Below are 26,849 nucleotides of genomic sequence, written 5' to 3'. Positions count from 1 at the left end.
TGAGGTTCCAAGGATGGGAGGTAGTCCTGTTGACTCGGAACACCACATCATCCTTCCTGATGTCAAAGGTCACCTCTTCCAAACCATAAGGGCAGGAAAAGTACATGAAGAAACTCCTCTTTGTCTGGTGAAAATCTTTTCAGGAGGGATAACGTTGTTAAAATTGTAGCAGTCATTTGGGATTCATCCAAAGATCTCATTACCTAAATCAATAGTATAATGTTGGGCATCAACCGCCATTCCAATAAAGGTGTCTGCACCCAAAGTGATACTTCAAGGGTTGCTGTTATCCACCAATATTCAAATGGTGGTGTATTCTAGGTCAACGAGAGGTGTCGGATCTAAGTACAAACCTTGCTGTACTAAATAACAATTCAAATTTGTATAGGCGTCCTGATTTTTGAGGCTCTGTCCTCACTTATTTTTTTATGGGAATTGTAAATGTTCGCACCTGTCCTAGGATGGGAACCTCTTCTCTCACTTGAACTTCAACTGCATAAGACAGCAATTGAGCTGACCGAAATGCTTTCTCAGTGTTGACAAAGCCTGTGGGGATACCCCCCAATCGGGACAAAGCTTTATTATTAATTAGGTGCAAATTAAGTGTGAATCGATTGAGAATGTCATTGCCTAAATAAAAGGTGCAAGGGACATCTCTCACGACCCAGCAATTATGTTCTATGCTTTTGTCGCCAATTGACATTTTTAGCATACACCTGCTAGGCTATAGATGTTTGGAATTTGGGGTTTCCAGGCCTACTTCCCATTTTTAAATCATGGTCTGATCATTTGGGAGTTTTGTGAATAATTCTTTACTGATGAAGCTTCTTCTGTTATTCAGGCATACTCTGGTGAAAACAGGCTCCTCCCCCACATTTATCTGAATGGGGAAAAACAGCTGTTCCCCCCCCTTTTATCTGGATGTCGGTCAGACTTTGAGACGATTGTTCATCAACTTTTGTCATGGGGTTTGAGTTTTCTTCTGATTTTGGACTAGTATACAATTTCAGAGTATTTCCCTCCAGTGTGGAATGCCACCTAAAACAGGAAGGGACGTTGATTTTCAAGAATGAAGAAGGGTTCCCATCACCAGTTTGTTCTCCTACCGAGATGACAGTGATGTCTGGAACTTGATTGTTCCTGAAATTAAATTCTATTTTGTATGACCGTTGTTCAATCATGCGACATGTCCAATTCAAACTCACATAATATGTGCTTTGTTTTAGTTTGACCAGCCAGTTAGTCTGGGTCCAGAGGACGTTGTTCACATAGTCAGTCAGGGGTGATAACCTCTGAAGAAGGTCATTCCCCAATAGACAAGGTGTGCCCTCTGAAATCACGACTATCACCGGGTGTTTCATCCTATGTCGCCCGATTTTTATTTCCAGATCCACAGTATCTTCGACTGAAATATCATTCCCATCGAAGTTTTTGAGTTGTCCGGGAAGTGGTGTGAGGGGAATTTGATCACTCTTCCCCCATTCCTTAGTTCAGTTGATCAAAGTCCATTTTGGACAGAAATCCAGTATCCCCCAGCACTGATAATGCACACTGACCCTGTACCTTAACACGAGCATAACATCTCCCTTGCCTCTTCTCAACAGGGCAAAGAACATGTGCATTATGTGCCAGCTTGTCAGTTAATGTTTTATATTGAAATTATTTTACACCCAGAAACAGGTGGGATTGACAAGTCCCCTTTCTCACCCTCCCCCCGATTCTTTGCGGCCCCTCTTTTTGTGGAGACAGTTCCTCAAACCTGTTTAGGGGTAGGATACCTCTGTGATTCCTGGGTCCTGTGGGTGACATTGTTTGGGTTTAAGAGCTTCTTGCTCTGGGTCGGTTTCCATACTTACCCTGTCAAAATCAGGGTCTTTTGGGACCCACTTTCCCTTGGGAAGTATCCCTCCATCCCTGAAAAATAAGATCTTCTTCCCTGAATTCTCAATGGATTCTTCGCTTCAAAAAGCGATAATGCAGACTAAATCCACAAAGTGGGGTTTCTTTTTCTTTCTCCTACCTACATTCTGTTCTTTAGGTTCCAGATTTTCAGGGAGGTGGCGGGGAGGGGATTCATATTCAGGCTTACAGGTTTCCAGGGGTTTGGTTCTGGTGGGAAAGGAAGCTTCCTCTAGGGCTTCACATCTCCCTTCCACTCGGCCCCCCTCCTCAGTATCCTGTTGGTTGTCAGAGTGTCCTTCACGTCTTTGCTCCCCCGGGGCATCAGACACAGGTGTTCAGTTATTCTGGGCAGAAGTTTCCAGTTGAGGGTTCTACTGAGTCGGCCAAGGTCTTGTGTTACGGTTTCTGGGAAAGAATCTTAGATTGTGGGGTTGGAGTGTTCCTGAGGGAGGTTGGAGTGTTCCTGAGGGAGGTTTTGAGGGACGTTTCCAGGGGCTGTGCTTACCTGGTTGGGCCCCCTTTCTGTGCCGGAAGAGTGTAGACATACCCCAGGATGGGTATGTTACTCTTGTATCTCGGACTGATGTAGGTGGCAGGGTCAGACACACCGTTGGTCCAGTATCCTGCCTGGCTACCACCCGATTGGGTTGGATCCGAGGTTCTCCCCTGCCTCTCATTTTGCTTATTGGTGGGAGAAGTATTTTTAGGGCCCCGTCTCTAAGTCCAATGGAGGAGTATTTTTCACCTGTGCTACCTTTGGATCAGCAGGTGTGTTTTGATGTTTTTTTTAATTATTCTTATTTTCAGAGGTTTTTTTGGACCTCATAGATCCTGGTGGCAGATTCAATAACCCGATCCAGAGTCCTACGCTCATGGAAATTACTTACTTGTAGGTCATTATGTATTTTGTGAGCGCATGAAAATAGGTGTTAATGAACTCCCGGCTTTGGTGTTCACCCACCTAGACGTCTGTGCAAATGCTTGTTTCAGCTGCTGCACAAACTCTCTAGGTGCTTGGTCTTCTCTACACTGCAAGTTATATGCCGCCTCGCGGGCCTCTTGAGGGTTCCTATGAATTGACATGTTTAAGAATGGCTGCCTTGTAGGTGGACTATTTTTGGTGATCTTGGCTCTTCAGCCCTGCAAAGAGGTTGAGTATTCAGGAGAGAATGTCAATTTAGCACATTCCATGCTATTTCTTTAGTTTTTAATACCAAATGATGTTATCATTTGATCATAAAGCTCTAGATGTTCCCATACCGTATATTTGGCATTCTTATGGTAGGGAGTCAAGAAGCTCTTTATGGCCTTTATCTACCGAATTGGGTCTTTCACAAGACGTTTCTCCTGTTTGGCAGACTTCCATTTGCGCTGCACCTGAGTCCACTCATTCTCTGACTCAGAGCTGCTACTGTTGGTGGTTCATTCCCTGTCCTCTAGGCACTCCCAACCTCTATACGACTGGGAATACCTTCTAGAATTACGGGGTCTGGACTCTTCTCTCCTGTGGTGCTGTGGACTCTCAGTGTAATTTCCATGGTACTCCCCTTTTCACACTGGAGAGAACTCATCCTCCTCATCCCTCCTTCCAGGGATGGTGGGGAAATCCCCCCACCTCCCTAAATGTGCAGAGGTTTTTATGATGCTCTTTTGAAGCCTAAACTCTGGTTCTTCTTTTTCTGCAAAGGGGACCAGGTGGTCCCTTTGTAACTTAATTTTATGCCAGGTAAAACTCCCTGAACTTTTCATCATAGTAGCCCTCCTGGTCAGAAGTGCATGCCAGGGTATTTTTAAATTCCCAGAGCCCACTGGTCCAGCCACCTTCCCTTCTACTTAGTAACCATGAGCCCACATCGATGTCGGATAAGGACTGACCTTCTGGATCAGTTGGACTAGGCCTGGGTGAGTCCAGCTGCGTTACGTTTCCCTGTTTTTGAGAAGTGTTATGCATTAAGTCAGCTACACCCGGTACATATGAGTTGACTTGAGATCCCTGATAGAGAGGTCATCACTCCATAATCGGAAGATGCTTTTGCATACCCTGACTGGTCAGGTGCCTTCATTCCTGTTTATATTTGGCTATTTCACTTTCCAACCTCTCACCTTTCTTTTTCCAGTCCCTATCTCATGGTGGTATGCAGGGGCCTGAGTTTTCAATTCTGACACCAGTGCTTGATTGGCTTCTAGCACTTTACTTTGTGCCATTAATTGGTCTCTTAGTCCCTTTTTCTCTTCACAATGGGACTCATTTTCCTTCTGTGAGGCTTGTATTGTCTGCACATATTCAGAGTGTTTTCTTTTTCGGGAGACTTATCTCCTCCACTTGTGCAATTTTGGCCTGTGTTGCCTGCTCTAGGTCAATCTCTGCTTGCCTCATACGTCCCGTTAATTGTACATTTTGTAACCTACTGTCAGTCAGTTCCTGAGAACATGACTCACTTATTCCACATCCATCCTTAACTGACACACTTCCTGAAACAGTGCACTATTCTCTTGACTTAATGTGTTATTTTCTCCCCTCAACTTCACTCTCTGCTGATTCTAGGTATTCAGATCTTGGTACATCTGATCAAATTCACCTTGAGAGCTAACCCCTTTGGTAATTAACTGTCCGTTTTCAGCCTTCAGTTGTTTTACCTGGGATTGAAATATGAAAATGTCTACAAAGCAGGCTCTATTATGAACAACCTGATCATTTAATTTGTGTTGGCTTGCACTCAGATTTTCAACACATTTTTTATACTCCCTGTGCAGTGCAGAAAATTGAGTCGCACACTCTGCATTTGCTTGCTGTTGTGTTGTTAACTCATCATTTAGCTGTTCAATAAGATTTTCTAATTTTAACTCTAAATGTTGGCTCTGTTGCACTTTCGCTTCTAATTGTTTCAGCTCTTTCTGGGCTTGATCCAAAAGCTCAGCCTGGTTTTGCACAGCGGCCACACTATTCTGGTGTCTTTCTTCCAAGATCAGCATATGGAAATACATGCATGCTCTGACCTGAGCCATTTTAATTAGCTTATTATTTGCTGGTGTATGTCATGTAAAATTCTGTCATGGCCTGATGTAACAGACCATTATTCTGCCACCTGTCAACATTTGCATCATTCTGACTTGCCATTTTCATGTTCTTGTTCTACTCATTCATCTTTAATAAATAATTTGGATAAGAGGTGCTTCCTGACCAAATTAATTTCTACGGTGCTAATTTTGAAGTGTTTTCTACAACCTTCTCTATGCAAGGGCAAAGGTCTCAACCCTGTTCCAGCTTAGTTTCCACTCACAATGATAACTTAAAATCAACACATTTATCTATACACCGCCCGGGAACCCAGAGTACAGGTCTGAATGCACCTTAACAATGCAAATACAACTTTCTCTCCACTATTATACCCAAATGAATAGTCTGCTGCTACTGCAAATGTCACAAGTGAACACTCTACACCAAATCCCAGCTATGAGCCCCCACATTTGTCACAATTTATTGGAAGGTCACTGACCAATCTACTGTTATTGCTTTTAACAAAGCAATCAAATTGGAGGGTTGGAACAGGAATGGAAGCGCTGGGGGCCGAGGACTCGCAGCGGAGGCCGACTGCCTTCCGAGTGGGCGGGAGCGAGCTGAGGACTAACCGACAGGGAGGGGAATGGTCCAGCCTGGATCATTCTTCCTTGGTCTCGGTCAGTACTCTGGGCAGTACTTACCACTGGTTGTTGACCTCTGGCACTCACCAGAAAGGTAAGGCCACATGGATGGCTTTGCTTCGGTTTAGCTGCAGCCTGCACAGGCTTGACTACTGTCCAACGCCCTATTAGCTCCCAAGGAATTGGCTCAGCGCATGATGCTGCTCTGAGTCCGCCCACACACAGACTCAAATTTCCATTTTGACACCATTTTTGTTCCTTCTCTGGGCCTTTTGTCAGAAGTCAAAGCTTTGAACTGGCCTGTATCTTCCCATACATATCAACACCGTATCAACACCACCCAGCTTCATTCTGATAATAAGCCCTTGCATGGCCTCTCAATCTCTGTCACTATGGGGCTGTATTTTCACCCCACAGTAGAAGGTGCAAAATGGTGCGAGTACCTGGGCATCTAATTGCACTGCCCGGCAAATGCCTACTACTTATAGACAAGCCAAAACTGTTGGAATTGCCCGTGCTTGTTTTTAACAGGACTTCAGTGAAGGACACTGTTTTTATAAATAGTGACTGAAGGCAACCCTGGTTATGACATTTTTATTACACCAGTCGTGGGTTTACAACTCCAATTAAGTTAGTAACTCTCAGAAGACTGCTTTGAAAAAACATTGGCAGGATTTTTCAAGTGCAAATTTTAATGGTAAGGCTTGAATAAAGCGAGATCAAAAAGTTCCCATGAGGAGGTGTTTTGGACGGGAAGTGGCAGGAACTGGATGGGAATGCCCATAGGGATTAGTATGGTCATGGGCAGTCAATGGGTGGGCAAACAACCAAATGCCCCCTACAGGCTGTGTCCCTCCTCATATCTGTACTCTAATGCAATAGTTTCAGCGTGTAGGTGTCGCACGTTTCACCCTATAGTCCAAGCTAATAAGGCACTATACATGTGTGTAATACATGGAAGGCACTTCCCTGAAACAAACGGTCAAATCCGATGTTTACACAACACAAGGAGAACAGGTCTTTTGCCTTTTAAGATGTACACATCCCCAATGTAGAAGCATACTCTCGTTATTTTTGCTTTGATATGTATACAAAATGTACTGCAAAACATCTGTAATCGGATCAGTGTGCTTGCCAATTTCGTGCTGCCGTTTTATTAATTTAGTGTTGAAGCAACTGATTGATATTTGTAAAGCTATGTCAGAGGTCATTGGCTCATCTATGTAAAGGTTCATATGATCAGCAAATACGTCAACAATTAACAATATAAATATATTCATGTTATTGTGGAAAATATCGTGGAGGCTGTTCAAAATATGGCTAGTCGATAATAGAGTATTTCTTCGAAATTACGATCAAAGTTCCCAAAGTATTTATAATTTGAAATGTCATGTGCTAACTGGTTATACAGTGTCAATATGATTGAGGTACCAAAAGTGTGTTGGTCTCGTTGGCCAGTGATCTTGCACTTCTGCATGATCATGGCTGGTTTGTGGTCTTGTTGCTCCTTGATCTTTCTGCCGCTTCCAAGATCGTTGACCATACTTTCTACTTGGTCGACTCACGTTAGTGGGCCTCTCTGGCACTGTTCTTTCATGGTTTTCTTCCTTTCTATCCGGTATAGCCCAATCTCTCTCTTCGCCTCCTTTCCGTTCCTCCACCACTTTACTTTCTTGTGGTGTTCCCCAGGTGCCGGTCCTCTCCTTCATTCTATTTAATGCCTACATCCAACCGCTGACTACGCTCATCTCCTCCCACTGCTTCAGTTGTTATTTGTGTGCTGATATCACACAAATCTTGGAGCGCCTTGATCTGACTGTTCAGGATACAGCAACCATATTTCAGGGGTGTCTTGAAGCTGTTGGGGAATGGATGTAAGCCAATTGGCCTAAACTGAATAGGGAGAAAACAGAGGTGTTGGTGGTGGGCCCTCCTTCTGCTGTAGCTTACTTGACATTGGCTTTCTGGAATTCTAGTCTTGGTCCTTGTCCTACCGCTGTTTCTTCAGTGAAGGACCTGGGAGTAAAAATGTCATCCTCCCTCTCAGCCGACCTCCAGCTTGGCGCCATATGCCAGAAAGGATACTTTCAGCTGATAATCCTGTGTAGAATTCTCCCTTACCTTCCATCTCCATTCCACACCCCAGTTTTATCCTCTCTTTATTTTTTCAACTGTGGACTATTGTAACACATTGCTACTGACTCAGCCTGTCTATCTCCTGCAGCGCCTGCAAGTGTTGCAAAATGCTGCAGCGAGAGTTGCTACCTCCACTCCTAGAAGGGCCCATATCTCACCACTGCTTCGCCATCTTCACAGGCTCCCTGTGGCCAAATGGGTGCATTTTAAATCACTGTGCTTGGTCCATCGGGCTTTTTACGGCTGCAGAGTAAAATACCTGCAGGCAGATTTCCGGCTGTATGTCCCAGCTCAGGCACTTAGCTCTGCTGAGGACTTCCTGCTCTCTGTACCCTGCTTTAGGACTTCCTGCATTGGCAGCCGCTCCTTTTAAGTGGCTGCTGCCCAGCTCTGGAATTCCATTCCTCAGACACTGAGAGCTATTGAAGAGCATTTTATGTTTCGAGATCACTGAAAAATGTTCATCTGTTCCTGTTCAAACAGCACCATGATGCCTTTGGTGATGGCCATGTACTCTATAAATAAAGTATAGCATAACATAACACTTTGCATGGTTTCTTCATAAGGTGGTTTTGGTCCATGTTGTAACCTGCTTCTCCCATTGTGTGCTGTGAGCATGTGAACTGTGGAATGCCTGTGGATGCTTGTGGAATGCTGGATGCAGAATGCTGAGTGGGTGTTTTCCCTTGAGAGTGTTCTGTTGAGTTTCAGATGAAAGTGAGCTGCTTGGATGAGCGAGTGCCGATGTAGGTCTCTTACCGTATGCACTTACCTTAGTACCCGCTATCCTGATCTTGTAGTAAAAACTTTATTAAAAGAGTTATTTACTCCCCTGGACTGCAGCATCTTCATTTTGTACCATTCACAATCTGCAACACACATGACCGGTTTGCAGCCTGTGTAGTGCAAACCTATTTGTGTATGGTGTTTCAATGTCTGCAGATAAATCTGCTAGGACTGCTGTGGGTCTGGACTTGTGCTGCGGTGCCCACACCCATACGCGTTGATGCCCTGTTTCTCCGAATGTGAAAACTCCCATGCATCCCATGACATCCCAGAACCCTCTTGGAAGGCTTTGTCACCGTTCTGTCTCTTTATTTTGCAGGGAGCCTCTCTTCCGACAGCTCTGTGCTTTGCACTGGCTCCTGGAAGCTCTGTACATCGAACCCTTCAGCGCCATGAGGCCCGTGTCCACCTGCTGGAGTGCAAAGTAAGCAATGCCAACCACACTTAATTTTGCCATATTTGTATTCCTCTTCAACTGAACAGGGTTATACTTATCAAGCATGCTTTTTATCGGTGTCTAAAGGGTCATTAGAGATGTGCTACGGCCTGTGTAGACTGTTGTTAAGCACCTCAAGGTTTATCCAGAAAATGCCCTTTTCTATATGCAATATGTAGCTTCTCTTTCTTTCTTTTTTTTATATCCAACTTTATTTAATAAATATATATAAAACAATACAACTGAGTAACATCAGAAATATCAGAGTTGGAACAAGTGAAAGAACACTCCATATACAGCAGTTCATTAAAATGTAAATTACCACTAAGTTAACATTTCAACAAAAAAAAAATCAGAAATCATCCCCACCCTCCTACCCCATAACAAGACAGAACACAAAACCACAAAAACAACAGCACAATCTCACCCAATCTCAAAATCCACCCACCCAATATCTCAAAATCCATTAACAGAAAAACCAAAGCCTACACCTTATCCAAATAGATCAAGAAATGACCCCCACCTTTCCTCCTATTCAATTTCCCTATGATGTCGAATTGTCTGAGTCTTCTCATACCAAGAGAGTGTCCGCATATGCGACACCCAGTTCTCGCAATGCGGCTTTTTCCTGGACTTCCACACCTTCATTCTTTGTTTTGTGGCCATCAACAATGGCCTATCAATCCAATCTGAACAATCCCACATTCCGACTATTAGTTGAAAGGAAAATCACTGATAGAAAAGTACGAGGCAATAACATACCAGTTACCATATCAATGCAATCCAAAACCTCTCTCCAAAAGTCTACCACTCTAGGTCCCTCTTAAGCTTCCACACCCCCAGCATAAATCCACATCAGCCAAACCTCTCCCTTTCATCCTCACCGGCGTCCAATAAATACGGCCTAAAAGACGTTGGTGAATAGACCTCAGATTTAAATCAACTTTGGCCCTCACTGTAGCTTCTCTTTCTAAGCATGAGTCCTACATGTAATGACAGCAATCCTGACACAGTGCCCATCTCTGTGAAAGCAAAAGAGACTGAGCGATCGACCACGACGCTCCACATAAGAAATCCTTTGTAATTTTTGTATGAAGCGTGTGAAGTCTACTGAACTAACCATAGCTAGCATAGTGTCGATGTCAAACAACATAGTGTGACATGGTGAAATCACGTAGGAGCCTGTTATGCCAAGATTGGGAACATACCACTTAACATTTTACAAATATACAGTAGCTGTCACCTAAACACGGGAACTAAGTGCTAGTCACAATGTATACTAAAATGTTTTCCTGCTGACACATGATTACAAAACGTTGCAAGTTTATTGATAGCATGTGTTAAAAATCTTATCGTAATTGGTGAGGCAAAACACAAAGACACATTGGGCCTCATTATAACCTAGGCAGCCGCGTAATGAACAGTACCGGTAAGGGACCAGCACCATTCATTCCATGCCACCCGATTACGAGGTCTGCAGTGGGTCCCGCTAAGGAACGCCTGGTCAGACCAGGCGTCCTTAGCGGGACCCGCTAGCATCGTCCCCATTCCCATTGAGCCCTTGGGGCTCAATGGGAATGGGGATTAATTTTTACCAGTGCCCAGAAAAGGGCAATTACCGGGTCCGCCAAGGTCGGCATGACCCGGTTATTGCCCTTTTCTGGCCATCGGTAAAAAATCATTACCGGCGGCAGCCGTGTCCTTAATAAGGGCACGGCTACCACCAGGGTCCTAATGAGGTGCATTCAATCACTATAAAGTGCTGCATACTTCTACATTAATTGAGTTAAGTCAAAAAGACATATCTCCCCCTATAGATCTGAATTAAAGTTCTAGGGGAGGTTTCAATGATTAACTCCAGAAAGAGACTACTGGAAACTGAAGAAAAATAATTGCTTCATATGAATCCTTTTAACGTGTGTAGCATGCACTTTCTTGTATTTTATGTCTTTTTGAATTAGCTCAATAACTGTATAAGTATGCAGCACTTGCACTTTGGGTGTAATGTTAGAGGGATTAATGTGCATTGATGTACTATATTATTGTGGGCATAGTGATTTTGATTTGTAATGCACCCCAAACCCCTTTTTACAAATGGCTCTTTCGTGGCTCTGAAAGTGATGCCTATAAAACCGAAACTATTGTCATTAAAATAAGAGCTTTAACATGAGAGCTTGAAATATGGGCTTTGAATGTATGTGTGTAATGTGTTTCAATGCAGGTTGACATATGAGGGTGAATGTATATAGTTTGGCTATCTATCCCACCGATTTAACGCACATTGCTAAGTGAAATCTATAGTTTTTTCCTCTCAGTCCCATTCCTTCCAATCACACCTCTGTTTGCACTCTTTTGGCTGAATTTCTGTGTGGTGAAATTATCAGGCATTTTTTACTTCCAAAATGACGGCTGCCATCTGTTAATGTTATTTCAAAGTTATTTAACTTGATTGATGGCTTAAAATATATTTACTGCAGCTTTCTAGTTATGTTACACATTTCACCATGTTTTTTATTACAAATAAACAAGGTAGTGTAAGAGTTATGTTTTGGTTTAAAATGGCTCTGAAAATCTACATCTAGTGACTTTTGGGGGGATTGGTCTTGCGTTTTTGATGTAAGGAGCACCCGATTGGCTGCGCAGTGTGTGTGTTTTTCCAGGATAGCCATTTTGTTTCTTGTTTCCTTTTGAACTGGCAACAGTGGAAGGGAGATGTAAGGCTGTTTGTTTCTCTGAAGTTTTCCTTTTTTTTATTTATTGTGTGTTTTTAATAAATGGTACATATATGTGGCTGGCCTAGCGCTTCATATAAGGACCACGAACACGGGGTGCCTCCAAATGAAAGCACAGCGGTCGCTTATGGTGCATACATTTTATTTCCAGTCACCTTCTAAACAAAAGAAGGTAACTGGAAATAAAAGGTATGCGAATGTGTACAGTGCAGTGCTGCTCTCCAGTGCTCCAGCGCTTCCTACCCATGCTCTCGTCTGGGCTTGCTACATGAGGACAGAGCGCGGGGTGCCGACAAACGGTGCCACCGAGTTGTTTTGTATAGCTCACAGCGGTCACAAGCGACCGCTCTTTTTGTTTGTTGGCGGACCTTGCACGCCTTCTGGGTGCCGGCATACAGGAGCTAGCGTGGTAACCACCTTCCTCTCGTAATAAAGGCCTGTCATCCTTCCTTCCGTGAACACATTTAACAGATGGTTTCCGGGTTCCCAATGTAGGCTCTTTACATCTTTCAGCTTGCAGTCTGTGGGGCTCTCCACTAGTGACGCAAAGCACGAACCAGAGCCAGGGTGACTCTTTCACTCGCCCTCCAGCCTGCCTTCAGTTGGTCCCACCATCCGTTTTCAGGTGCACGACCTGTATATTTCTATCTCCGTTGCATGGCTGACGCTTTTGTTTGTCTCTGAAAATCATCCGTTAGACTGCCCAATGCCACGTAGGAAGTGTGGCCGTCAAATGGCTCAGCTGGTAAATGCATCAGTTGCATGGAACGGTGTGCAAGCTGTAGATCGCGCTTGATCGTCAGATCAGAATGCTGCAGCAGCCAGCTTTGTTTCTCACTTTTTGTAGTTTTCTTTTCCCGTTGCTAGCACTCTGCAGTATAATTCCTCTCCCCATTTACTCATTTTTCCTCTTCTGGCTTTGTGTCATTCCTTGCTGTAGTATACTAAATTTCAGGAGGTGGTCCTCGTCGCCAATTTATGTAGTATACTAAATTTCAGGAGGCAGGAGGCTGTGTGTTGTCCAGAAGGGCTTTATTGTACAAACATAAATTGTCCTTATAAATGATGCCAACGGTGCTGTACTGTTGGATGCCAACGTGGCCAACAACATAAGGGGCTGTAAATGTAGAGTAGAGTCGCTGGCAAGTCCTGCCGATTTCCCGTGCTCGGAGGAGCCGGGGAGACGCTCCGATCGCGTCCTCCGCTAATCCCCGTAATGCGCGCGTAGCGCGCGGGGCGGGGCTTCGTCGGGCGCGAGATCTCGCGAGAGCGGGCGCTCTCGCGATATCTCTACACTTGCCTTAAACAGTATTCCACCATCTGTTTCTCAGTCTGATTCTCCCTCTCCCTGCTTTTATAGCACTGTATCGTCATCCTCATTTCTGTTTTTGCCTCTCACCAGGAATCTGCAGCATGCAGCTGTCCATATGTTGTGGTCGCAGGTTGCAGCCCCCTGCTATGTCTACATTTTAACCTCCTTCTATATATGGCTGTCTTCCTCTAAGCAGCTATCTCTTTCTATTGTGTTCTCCCTTACTGTAATAATCTCTCGCAATCTCCTCCCCCCCTTCTCTACTTCTTCCCTCGTAGTCCTTTCTCTCTGCCCCTGTGTTTTATCTCTATCGCATTTGCCTTCTTCTCTCGTTTTAGCTCTCATTTTCACATTCTCTTCTTTCAGTCTACCCCTTTCTTCTTTCATAGTGTTTCCATTGCCTCCCTTTTCCCACTCCTCTTTTATAATGCCCTTCTCCTCCCTTCTTTCCTGTTCATAGTCTGTTTTCCACTCTTGTTTACTTCTACCCCCTCTGTCTCGCTCCCTCTGCCCCCACCACTGTACAGCGCACCTAATTGCTCCTGACCCCTCCCCGTCCTCTCTCTTGTGACCCAATGACATTCTTTCTTCTACCAGTATTTGCTGATGCCACGATTATACAGTAACCTCTGGAACCCACACTGGCACTTGACCCGCACTTCATGTGACCAGTGTCCCCGTGCCGGAGCCTCGTGAGTTCACTTGACATCTTTTGGCTACTACTGGGTGCAAACAATGTTTTCAATGTGTGAAAATGTGCTCTTAAATTCGGCTGTTTAATCCTTTTTACTGTTGTTCCAGAGCGTGGCACACTGTCACATGAAGTGCAGTAATTTGCTCAGGATCACACGTGTTGGGAAGCCGGGACTAGAAATCGGTTCTCATACTTTAAAACGTGGAAATGTAGCCTGATCACGTTGCCCCCACCACTATCCACGGTACAAAAAAAAAATGCTTTACTGTTCTAATGTGCCAGGTCTGGAATCTGGGGACGTGTTACAGAGTTGTAATTGGCCCAGCACCAGCGTCTCCTTTTTCCAGTCCTGACTTATTAGCCACCAATAATTTCTATTATTGCCCTTGTGTACCATTATCTTTAATGGAATAAAAAAGCAAAACTACGAATTCCAGCATGCAAGTGATGTTGGCTAAACAGCCAGCGCTGGAAAACTGTAGCCCTCGTGAGATTGGGCCACCTGACAACGATGCCCGTTAGCTAATCGCTTTGGTCCGTGTAGGCTTAACAGTTGTGCTTTGAGGTAATGCGTTTAAATGTGTGAGGAAAAAAAAAATCTCCCAAAGATGCAGTGAAGTTTATTACTTGAAATAATAGCCGCGGCTGCAACTAAAGGCCAATCAAAAACACTTTACGTGAAACAGGCCACAACATTGGCACTTTTTTTCTAACGTGTTGCAACGACAGAGGAGTCTCATAAGAAAAGAATGGGTCCCAGGGCCAAAGAATTGATGACAATAATAGAAAGTGGCGTACTGAGGAAGGGGGGGCGGGCTGTCTCAGGAGGCCCACGGCAGAGTGGTGGGGTTTGGGATCCGACCAGAGAGACCCTGGAGTGGAGGCATGCTAAAGTTGCCCGGGTTGTTCAGACACTGATACAATTAATGCTGCGTGCATTGCGCTGCTCCTGTCTTTTCAGACAACGGTCTGCTAAGGTGGCCTGCATCCAATCATATTTAAACACTTTAAGAAAATGGCATTGCCAATGTTTGTTTTAGTAGGGACACACTTGGTAATGTATCATTATTTGTTGTAAGTTTTTATAGTGATTCAATGTGTCTTTGTGTGTTGTATCACCAATTGGGATAAGGTTTTTAGCAAATGTGATCAATAAACGTACAACTTTTTTGTAATCGTGTTCACAAGAACACTTTTTACTATACACCTTAACATTTTACATTCTTAAACTCACCCTTCTTCAATATTTGTCCCACTTTATTTTTTTACTCTTTTTCTTAAGCACATATTATGCGAAGAAGTGTTCCAGAGCTCTGTGCAGCAATTCTGGCACTACAATTCATGAACCTAAACATACACAGAAACGTATATTGACAAAGTGGGAGACAACTGACAAGGCATTTTACAATAAGAGAGTGTTTCAGATAGACAGATATTTTATTAATACGTTATGTCCTGTGTAAAACGTTTTAAAGCAGTACATTTGGGAGCTTGGGTCCCGGAAATGTCACGCTTCACCGGCTGCTGTGCACTCCCACAGGTAGACTAGGTTATTAGGTCTGGCTTGAGGCGCCTTTAGTGGTCTGCCACTCTGCCAAAACTCTTGCGATATGTATTAAATAGAGGCCTAGTTTGAGAAATGTGTACATTCTGGTGAAAGCTCTATCATAGCGCATCATAGGTTTTGTACGAATGGGTGGAACTCTTTAACATGCGAAATGGTTCTTATGATGTATTTATGAGTGTTTTTTCTGTAAATTGTTCTGGTGCATTGCTGATTTATTTCTGATTGGTTAAGTTGTGTTTTGCACTTTTTGCCATTTTGTTATCATTGCTGTATCCTTTATGCTTTCAATTTCTTATGAATGCACTTGCTTGAAAAGTCGGTTATTTTATTTTTTAAGCCGTGACCGTGATGGATTTGGAGCCTCTAATAGAAGCCTTTTCTGTTCCCGATGTATCGTGGGTGCTACTATAATTCTTTCTGACTCTGTGCCAGGGGGCGGGGGCGGGGAGCCGGGTTGGCCGCCTCTCCTGCCTCCCTCCTGGTGCCTAGTGCACCCCCCATGCCGCCTACAGGGCTGGCGTGTCAGTACTGGCACTAACCGAGCGCCAGACACACACACCTGTTTTTTAAAAATAAATCCTCATCAGGCTGTTGATTTAAAACAAATAAAAAGCCTGTGAGTGACTTGCTAACCCAAAAACATGTGCGATGAAGCATGCCGCTCACAAGGTTGCCGTGGCAACAACATTGGCATTGCTGCGCCTGCATATGTGAAGTGTGCTGCCTGGCTGTGCCTGGTGTCTCTAACCCCCTGAAGAAAAGAAGACCTAAGGTAAGTGTGGTGTGTGTGTGTATGTATGTGTTTGAATGTAAAAGAATGAATGTGTGTATATGCGTGAATTGAGTGTGTTTGTAGCTGTGATTTTATGTGTGCATGTGTATATTTGTATCAGATTGTGTTTGCATGTGTGTGTGTGTGTGTGTGCATGTTATTTTGTATCATCTCTGCCATAGATTTACAGTGACCAATCATACCATTTGGATGATTGGTCTCTGTGAATCCCTTGCATAGACTGCTAGCATAGATAGGTTGTGTCAAAACAAAAGAGGTGATGGCTGGTAGGTTTTCGAATTAATGTTAACCTCTGGTCTCATGCAGAAGGGATGTGACCAAGCAGTTCGGGCTGAACAGCCCCATTTGGGGTGGGACCAAGCCTGATTTGCATATGGTCTTTCCCCTTCTGTAATGGCTTGGCAGGTGAAGAAGGATGGTTTGGAGGGCTTCCCAGAGCAATACCAGAGGTTAAGATTAATTCAAAACCTTCCAGCCATCATCACCTCTTTTGTTTTGCTTGGTCACCCCGCATAGGACAGGTATGCCCCGATGTGGGTCCCATGCCTGCTGGGCCTAGAGACCCAAGCTACTACTCACTGATGAGGCCCAACGTGAGGGCTCACTCATAAATCGTTTATAAACTTGGTGCTCCTTCAGGAGCTGTCTGCCCCTCGCCACCAAAAGGTGCCTCATGTAATGGGGCAGAAGAATATACAGGTAACACTGAATGACCCTACTCAAATAAGCATGCAAGTACCACTTCCTATCCCCAGCCCTCGCCAGTACCGTCCAGCTGAGAAATGATACCAGCTGAGACATCACTACCGCCCCAAGAGTCCTGGGCTAAAAGACAAAGCAAACTAACACAATGAAGCTGACATTAATAATAGGATATATGAGGTGGCAATTCAAGTAACAGTTAGTTGTTACTATATACATAGATAGCGAATGACTGCGTGGCTACACGCATACACACGAAGTACACATAGTAAACACGAGTAGACATAGAGATGAAGAATGCATAGAGACAAAGAGTACACAAAGATATATCTCCTGAGTCAAGGTGTTTACGATGTGGGAGTTTTGACCAGCATGAATTTGGATGTAGACCTCAAAATCCATATAGAGTCTGGCACAATGAGTGGGAAGAGGAAAATCAGGCAATATTTAAAGACAGTGGGCCTCATTACGAGGAAGGCGGTAAGGGGTTAACGGCGCCGGTAATGGTGCCGGAGCCGTTAACCCCTTACCGCCTTATTATGAGGTCTGCTTGCAGGACCCGCTAAGGATGCCTGGTTTTACCGGGCTTCCTTAGCGGGTCCCGTGAGCAGCCCAGGATGCTAACAACGGCCCATCATTAACGGGCCTGTTGTTAGCATCATCCCCATTCCCATTGAGCCATATGTGGGCTCAAATGGGAATGGGGATGTACCGTGTCTGGGTTCCCTGAATGGGGAAATACCGGGCCCTCCAAGGTTGGAATGGCCTGTACTTCCCCATTCAGGGAACCCGGACCCGGTACCCGGAATGGAGGTAGCCATGCCGCAAAAAGCGGCATGGTTACCTCCTTCCTCGTAATGAGGCCCAGTATGTCCTCTGTCCTCTGTAAATGTGTCTAAATCCAACCAAGGAGATCAGACGGGTAACATGTTGTGTACTGGGGAAAAGACAACTCATAGAATACCTGTGGTGTTTCAGGGTAAGACTATTTGGACCCAGTTAGATACTGGAAGTAAAATCTCTGCCATACACGCTAGTCTGCTTCCAGTTGGTTGGAAAATCATGGGCTATAAAGAGGTAGATTGTGTACATGGACAATTGCAGAGACATCCCTTAACCGTCCTGTTACCATTCTAGGAAAGAATTGTTCAATATTCATGACTGTAATATCTAATCTTCCCATATCTTTGTTTTTGGGTAGTGAAGCCCCATGTTTTGATGAGTGGATTCATAATATCGCTCAAAAGAAACAAAAAACGGAGGATAAATTTGTTAAGCATACACAAGGGAGACAACCAGCATATTCCCCCTGTGATTCATGGGTCTGTGGAAATGTTGATGACTTTGATCCAGGCTGGGACTGGAAAACTGGTGGTCCTACTAAAAATACAGGGGAGGGGAATTCATGAGGACGTGTGATCACAGAAACAACGCCAGAGGGTGGAGACAGCAGATTTCCCCTGCAAGTTCTGAGAGGGACATGTGGTCTCAAACACTGCATTGCTGTGGCTACGCTGAGGAAGACATGCTGAGAGTGGAGCTTTCCCCGTCTGGCTGTGATTGCAGAGCGTGATCGTGCTGAAGCCCAAGGCCTGTAGCAGATGGAAAGCCGAGGGCCTGAGGAGTTAAGGAGACTCCCTATCGGCGTGGCCAGATCAGAGACACCCGTGCTGCAGAAAGGTGTGGGTCCCAAGAGTGCCCGAAGAAGTAGTAGCAGTCAGGAAAGTGAAGCAACCGCAGTGTTCTTGTAGCCGGTGAGTGAATCTCAGCGTTCAGGTTCACTCAGCAAGCCTTTCCGGTAACTCCCTCGTTAATTTACGCCACTCATCTCACGAAACCGGCTGCCTCGACCTTAACCAATGCCACATGCATTCCGTGTCAACCGCCCCCCAGCCCTCCTAATGCTGCACACCCCACAACCCTTGCTGCCCCATTCCCTTCTGAGCTCGATGCCCAAGTTGCTGCTGATGACCCACTGACCCCAGTGACCCCCACGCACCAGGTAAACTTAGTCACACACACAGCTTGACTAACACAACAAATATCAAAGGAGGACATATCAATGCCAAATATATCTCAGCCCATGCTCTCGATCTATCCAATCTCATCACATCTAATAAATTAGACCTACTAGCCATCACTGAAACGTGGTTGCGTTGCCATTCCAGAACCCGATATCCCCAGGAAAGACAGACATCTTGCCACAGGAGGAGGTATGGCCATTATTCCCTAGAATCACCTGACCATTTGAGAACTGCCCAACCAAATATTTCACTCTAGGGAACTGCTCTCGATCAGACTTTCCCGCTCCAACACTGCCTCACTAACCATCCACATCTACATACCACCCAGCCCTGTACTCTCATTAGAAGAAGACATTGCACTTCTCCTTTCTAACGACACCAAGCCTTCCTCCAGAATCGTTCTCATAGGTTACGTAAACCTAGGCCTCAATGACCCCCACTGATGGTGACGACCTGGCTTCAACCTACACAATCAAAGCTCTAGGCTTCACCCAGTGCATCAGTTGCCAAGCACACAAAAAACGGTGCACGCTGGTTGGTGGATATGAACTGCAAGACCAACATCATTTCCTAGACCCTGTGCCCTTGGTCCAACCACAGTGTCATCACCTTCTCCAAATACAACCCCACCAATGCCGCACCACAGCTGACCTCAACCTCTTGATCAAGAAACACCCGCAACATCACCCCAGTAAACATGCTCCCGCTGTGGCACCCCATTATGGACTATCAACATTCAGTCAGTGATCCCAATTTCATTGTAGAGCTTTACAACCAAACTCTCCTACTATCTATCGACAAGGTAGCTCCACTAAAGGTAGCAAGGTAGCATACGTAAACCTAAACCTTTAGCGCACTTGAACTCTTGGTATACCCCTAACTTCAAAGCTCTACACTCCCCTAAGCAAACCGCAGAGGCCATGTGGAAGAAATCTCTGTCAGCTGGCAACAAAGAACAATTCATCTCCTAGGCTAAAACTTACAAACATGCCATGCTCCAGGCCAAAAGCCTAACCTACAACGAGTGAATAGCAAAAGCCAAATCTGGCCCTAAATAGCTGTTTGCCATCCTATGAGAACTCGAATCACCAATCTCACCCCCAGACACCTGTCTTAAGGACACCACCTGGTGTTATAACATTCAGAAGGCACTGTTGGATAAAATCACACTACTCCAATCAACAACAACAAAAAACTAGTGCTATCTGAAACACCTCCCTCCTCCCAGCCCCCTAATCTATTCAACCTCAGACTGGTATCTATACTAGAAGTCACCAAAATCATCAAAGGCCTGAAGCTTTCCAGATGCCATGGGGATATTTGCCCAGTACCTCTCATCAAAGACTATGTGACAGAACTCGCCCCTTTCATCACATCGCTCATCAACAGCTCCTTTGCCTTTGGTATTATCCCCACCACCCTAAACGATGCCTCGGTCCTCCTACTCTTACAAAAGCCCACTCTAGACCCCAACTTCCCCACTAATTACTGACCCATCACCGCTGTCCCCTTCCTTCTCAAAATTCTGGACAGAGCAGCATACCTGCAAATACAAGGATCTCTCAAATCCAACAATCTCCTCGGCCTACGCCGATCTGGTTTCTGCCCAGGACATGGAACGGAATCTGCGCTCCTGGACTTAAAAATCCAAATGGACAAAATCATAGACAATGGGAATCTAACCATCCTCCTCCTTCTTGACCTCTCTGCTGCTTTTGATTTAGTGGACCAAAAAATCGTTTGCCAACATCTCTCATCCGCACCCCACTTCTCTACCAAAGCCACATCATGGATCAAGTTCTTCCTTCTAATCAAACAATGAGGGTTTTCTCCAAACTAGCAGCAGCACCCACAGCCCCTGTCATGTGTGGAGTTCCTCAAGGCTCCTGCGTCTCCCCGACACTGTATAATATGTTTATGAAACCCCTCTTTGACCTTCTGGACGGACAAGGCGTCTCCTACACCAATTACGCGGATGAAACATAGATCCTCCTTCCCATCTCTAGCAACTACATCTCTGACACCAATGCCTTGTACAAAATATATCAAATCATCCAAGCTTGGATGGCTCAAAATGATCTCTGTCTAAACGATGAAAAAACAGAGTTGCTCTTAGTGGGAACTCAAACTCGACTAAACAAATTGAATGACTACTATAAATCCTTTGTCATAGACGGGAACTCCATCCCTGTCTTGAAAGAAGTAGAAAACCCTAGGCATCTACCTAGACTCGTCACTCTCCCGAATGAGACAGGTAAATGCGACTGCGTCTGTCGTAGCTTACACCTCCAAACTTATCAATGCTGACAGTCGCATCACGCTAGCAAGAGCACTAATTCTAGCCAGGATAGACTTTTGTGATGCCCTCTTCGCAGGCTCGACTGCTGTCAACATTAAAAAAAACTCCTAGTCATACAAAACAATGCCTTAAGAGCTGCACTGAATATTACCAAAAAAGAGCACATCTATCAACCTGACGAAATGCCTACTGGCTGCCGGTTCGAGATTGCATCTTATTCAGAACTTTCTATATCACACACAAATGCTTGGGCAACACATCCCCAAATACCGCTGGAATAAATTTGATAAATTTCAATCCAACAGACCTACCCAGGTGGCCCACTCACATCTTCTTTCCATCCCCAAATTCAAGTGAGAAGAGGCAGGGGGTTGCAGATTTACAGTCGTGGCTGCAAAACATTGGAACGCCCTCCCCTTTCCCTAAGATCAGATTCATCTCACTGGTCCTCCGTAAAAACCTTAAAACATGGCTTTTCATGCAAGACCCGTAGGCCATTATGCTAGCCCCGTGGACGCCTCCAATCTCTATGCATGCTAAACCCCCATGCATGTACAGGATGCCGCCATGGCTCTATAGGCAGACCATCTTTATTGTTTCCTATCTGTAAATGTAAACAAATGTGTTATCAGCTTCCAGATGCCTTAGTGCTCGGCTCGCTCTACAAATGTTAAATAAATAAACCTCTGCAAAGTCAGACCTTTTTGCTTTGCCAATACTTGATTTTAGTGGGATCAATACTTGCAACCACATCCAGGAAAGTAGTGTCAAGATAGGACTTGTATATTGGCATGGAGACTGCGTGGAAGACGTCCTTCTGGCGACAAACAGTGGACTTAAATGCAGCAAAAGTGATCTTCTTTCAATGTATATTATGTATAACCCTCTATACTGTGGTGCTGTGGGATGTTTTTACCCACGCATCCAAGCCCTACAACAGAACTGTGCATTACTGGCATTGAAAACATCATGATGGCCAGAAATCACCAGAAAATGCACAGGGAAAACATGAAAAATAGGTTGCCATCCATTTTTGCCTCTGTCCATGTTAATACAAGAGACCATTGCCAGGCCCTATACTTTGGCTACACACAGAGCAAAACCAGTGCTAAGGAATATGGTGCTGTTCAAAATCCGTTTTAATTAATGTCAAAAATTGCTAAAATCATGGGCAGTAAATTATTCTACTGCAAAATCCACATCAATACAATGTTAGCAAGGATCATATGCCATCAAGTAAAATCCCCTTTTTGGAAATGCATTAATTCAAAACAGCTGCCAAAAAAAATGGGTGCAGTACCGGCGCTTGACACTAACCGGCGCTAGCGATCTAAACTCTGAGGAGACCTGTATTTTAGGAGCTGAAAGGGAACCTAAGCCAGCTGGGACTTCAAAGCCTTGCTGGTTAATGAGAATTCTTAATACCTACTGTTCCCGGGCCCTATACTAGAAGGCAGTCTGATTTAATTAAAAGTTCAAGAGGCCTCTGTCTATGGGAAGCTGTCACACCTCAGAACTCCACACAAGAAGGCATGAAATCACATGTTTCTGTTAATCAAATAGAGAGTGGCACCCTGGACTGATGCCCTGTTAGCAGGAAAAACCAGACAAAGGATGCCTTCAGCTGAATGGGATATGCTGATTTGAGGTGTAATTGTCAACAGTTGCTCTGGGGAAGGCAAGACACATGATCTCTGAGTCAAGCCAAGTTCCCGGGGGCGGGGGCAAATAAAGGGGTGTACTGAATTGAGAGCAAATATATGTTTTATTAAATTGCTTATAGAATATTGTATTAAGCTGACAGAAATGTACAATTTGGGGATTCTTAATATGAGAAATGTACCCACAATTTGAGACTAAGCACAACTCTGTGTGATGTTCTGAGACCGAACCCCGCGATTATTAATACTACAGACACTGTGCTTACACTAGAGAATTGAAAACTTATTGTAATGTGCTCATGGAGGGGTTGAAGGTCTGCGTTAAATTTGATGAAAAACCAATATGGCGAAACCCACTATAAAGTGCAAAATGTTGTCGTTTCTGAACACAAGCTCTTAGAAAGACCAGGCTTGAACAGAGGCCTGTCTTAATACATCTGTGATGTGTACATGTATTATGAACCACGTGTTTATCTGGGAAACCTGTTTGTTATGAAATTTCATTTTCTAAGTAAAAGCAAAGGGGCGTTTCTTCAATAGATTGTAAAAGGGTAGCATCACTCTGACTCACCACTCAGTTATCCAGTTAAAGGACAGGAAATCCTCTAGCCTATCAGGATCCTTAGTGGGTTGGGCATAGAAAGTTAGCCTTCCCACCCATTTTCAAAAGACATAGAAAGAGCCACTGAGGCCCAGGTAGTGGCTGCTCTTTCCACTTTTTTGCGAAGCACTTTGCCGGACCAGACAATATCCAGAAGGACCATATCCAGAACTTAGACTCCAGATTTCAGAACTTTGAAGCAGAATGCCTACTGCAAGCTAAAAGTATTCTCACCTTGCCTTACAATCTTGCAAACTGATTTACCCCAGTCTTCGAAGGGGCACATCAGAATAAAACTGCCGAGCTGTGCTGTTTGATTATAGCCAAGAACTTTTGCCAGAACTAGACCCAGAAAGCAGTGCTGTATCCAGAACCGCAGACCGATGCGCAGTGCCAAAAACGTTTGCCAGAACCAGAGATCCAGACCAACAGAGCAGAGCTGACCCAGATAGCTGTGACTTCAGAACCACCCACTAGAAGTCCAGTCTAAACCTGTTGACCAGATCTTGACGGCCTATTTCAAATTTATAGTGTGAGTATCCAGCCAGAACTGTGCAGAACCAATCTCTTAGTCTAAAATAATCTCATCCCATCCATTTCAACCTATTTAGAACTGCATAGAAATCGTGTGTCCATTCTGTGATTCAAACCTGTGAAAGTGTCATTTGAATCTTACTTTATTTCTGAGAATCTACCTCCACTAAATCGTCCATATGTTTTTTTCCTTATAGTTTTTCCGTAATCGTGATCGACGCACTCGGAAAAGTGCCGCGAATTGCAATTTGACTCAATTTCTCCACCTGTCAAAAATAGCTGTCCTTTTGCTTGCAACTGCTGAACTCCGTTTTCAACCTGATGATCATTCTTGAACCTCGGATAGTGTTGACCTGAACCAATCTTAAGTAGCTATCACCTACCTTGAATCTCCTATAGGGAATAAAAATCATTTTTAGCATATTTTTCACTTCATTGCAAATCACATTCAAAAGTATTTCTGCCCGTTTTAAAGCATACCGGTTGCTCTAAGCTTGCTAGGGGGGGAACTGGAATTTGTATTCCATTGTGTTTGCATCCCTGAAAACTGTGTGCTCTTTTCCATCTCTTTATATTACATGGGGGGAGTGAATTGTCACAAGGAAAATAGATCATATTATCTCTTGTTGAAAACCATATCAGTTTATTTCTGTGCTGCATTCTTTCCATCATTGCTTTTCCTTGAAACCATAAACGTATTCTCTGCTACCTTATCCTTTCTATACCAACTCCTCACTGATTGAAAAGAGTGTACAATTGTAACATTACCCATTGTTGATCAACATTATATTCATAAGTGTTCTATCAAATATTAATTTATTCATAACAGTGTGATATATATATACATTTTATTTTTCAAATAAATCCTTTAATTTGCAAAACAAACCTACTTCTTGGCTCAGTGAGGTCAAGGGGATTCAAAGAGAGGGGCGTTATACAAGGGTTTATCATCCAGATCTATGAACTTGTCATAAAAATATATAAATAAGGGCTTCTTTTGGGCATCCCAGACTAGGCAGTGACTTAGATGGAGTGCTGAATTGAAGTCACTAAACAGTGCCTGGTGACTTTTTTATTTGGAGGGGTGTAAATTGTTTCCCTAAATATGCCAGAGTGAGCAAGCATGGCCAAGAAACCTGGGCCAACCGAGTGGGGTTTGGGAGGGTTCTTCCCCTGAGAAAATGTGTTGAATAATGGGTTAAAACTGTGCATTTTACAGCACACCTTCAGTGAAAAATTTAATAAAAATCCAGTTCGCAACTGGTTGTTTAGTGTAACTCATGAAAACCTAGAGGCAAGTTGCCAACAGTGCACAGGAGCATTTCCCAATCCATTTTCATGATGCCTTTGCCCACAATATATGCAGTATAAAAACATGTTCTAGGCTGCAGCAATATATGCCAGTAATCCGATATAAGAACATTATCATGTTTGTTTTGCGCATAATGCCAGTGACGATACTATAAGAAAACATATCTGCGCAGGTTCTGCAAATATATATGGCAATTATTTTATTTATTTGCATTAAAATTAAATCAACCATTTTTTTAGCAAAAAGCTTACTTTCCCATCAGCTTATTATGATAATTTAAAAGGAGAGCAAAAGGAAATAAAGACAAAAAATACATTTTCCAGATTAAGAGATTTTGACAATTCTGATCCCCAGGAGGAACTCTGTCAGGAACTTCACCACCGCGATCACATGATTGTTTTTTTGTCCTGCCATCAAGGACGACCACCTACCTTTGGCATCGGAAAGTCAGAAAAGAGAGGTCTAACATTTTTTGAACTGAGCTCTCTTAAGGCTGGGTACAGTGTCATCAAGTGAAACAGAGATTCCACCTTAGAGTTATCTTTGCAGTACCGGCAATGTTTTTCCGTGGATTGACCCCAAATTGCTCGGATCTCATTAGTGGGGTGTAAGTTCAAACGGGCTCTCAGGAAATGGTCTCTGACCGTTTTATCAGGGAACTGTTTCAGGTATTCACATACTGTGCTGAGTCTTCGAGCTCCTGGGGGTAGGTGAGCTACCAATTGATAACTACTAGCCGTCTCCAATGTTAGAATCCAATCATTGTCTTGAAGTTTTCTTTTTACCCGTGCTGGGTTAGACAACAGTTGCTCTTAAGAAGATTTCTTTTAGGAGGGACTTAATGGTTGAACGCCATCCGGTTAGAATTGAGTTGGAGTCGGATAGCATTTCTTTATGCAGCATGTCCAAAAACGCCGGGCAGAAGGTGGTTATGACATTTCACGAACAAGGTGAGTCTATTCCAGTCGACCATAGATTTCAGAGAGTTTAAACCCAATTATCTTCGTATGATAGTGATCGGAGTGGACAAGGGGACGCCCAGAACCTTCTTCCAAAATCCAACCTCGAGGCGATTCCAAAAGGGTTCGGGGAGATTGAACAAAGCTTCCACCCTGTACGTCACAACAGGTATCACATTAGCTCTACAGTACTTCACCACTGGCAAAATTGAGAAATGCCCAAATTTTCTGTTCTGTGTGAAGGCTTGGCTAGTTAGGGTTTTCATCTTTCTAAGAAGATAAGTTTACATTGGTGCCTCGGCACTTGAGTTACTCAGCCGAACCCCCAGATATTTGAAAGATTGCACCTGGTCGATTTTCTTTCTCCATCTATGTACCAGGAATGACAATTATTCCCCTTCAAGCCAACACTAACTGTTAGGATTTTGGGTTTCCCCTTGTTGATTTCAAGGTTGTTCTTTTTGATGTAACGGTGTCGGGCATTAAGTTGTGTTTGCAGCCCGACCAGAGTGTGGTCGATTAACACAACATCGTGCGCGTATAACAGACAAGGTAATTGCACTCCTCCGACCCTGGGGGGGGGAAATGATCTAATAGCCGAGAAAGCTTCCAGCATATCCTCCATTAAAAATTGAAAAGTGCAGGGGCCGTAGGACACCCCTGCTTGACTCCTCTGAAGGTTCTTATTTCATTCGAAAGGCACCCAGCTTTGTTAAGTCTGACTCTTAAAGAAGTGCCGAAATGCATAGCCATGATC

At 44.1% G+C, this 26,849-nt stretch overlaps 1 protein-coding gene across 2 annotated transcripts in view; it reads left to right on the top strand.

The window, feature by feature from the left end:
• CCDC60 (coiled-coil domain containing 60) overlaps positions 1-26,849 on the top strand; it is an 879,096-nt gene that overhangs the window by 605,911 nt on the left and 246,336 nt on the right. For both annotated transcript variants that reach the window (XM_069619175.1, XM_069619174.1), the window contains exon 7: positions 8,786-8,890. In XM_069619175.1, the coding sequence (XP_069475276.1) occupies positions 8,786-8,890 (105 nt within the window). The remainder of the gene's footprint in view (positions 1-8,785; positions 8,891-26,849) is intronic.

Source organism: Ambystoma mexicanum, chromosome 10 (assembly GCF_040938575.1).
Source record: "Ambystoma mexicanum isolate Mex_15411 chromosome 10, UKY_AmexF1_1, whole genome shotgun sequence".
Classification (NCBI taxonomy): domain Eukaryota; kingdom Metazoa; phylum Chordata; class Amphibia; order Caudata; family Ambystomatidae; genus Ambystoma; species Ambystoma mexicanum.
Note: the sequence above shows the minus strand (reverse complement) of the source record. Positions and strands in the feature narration are given on the sequence as shown.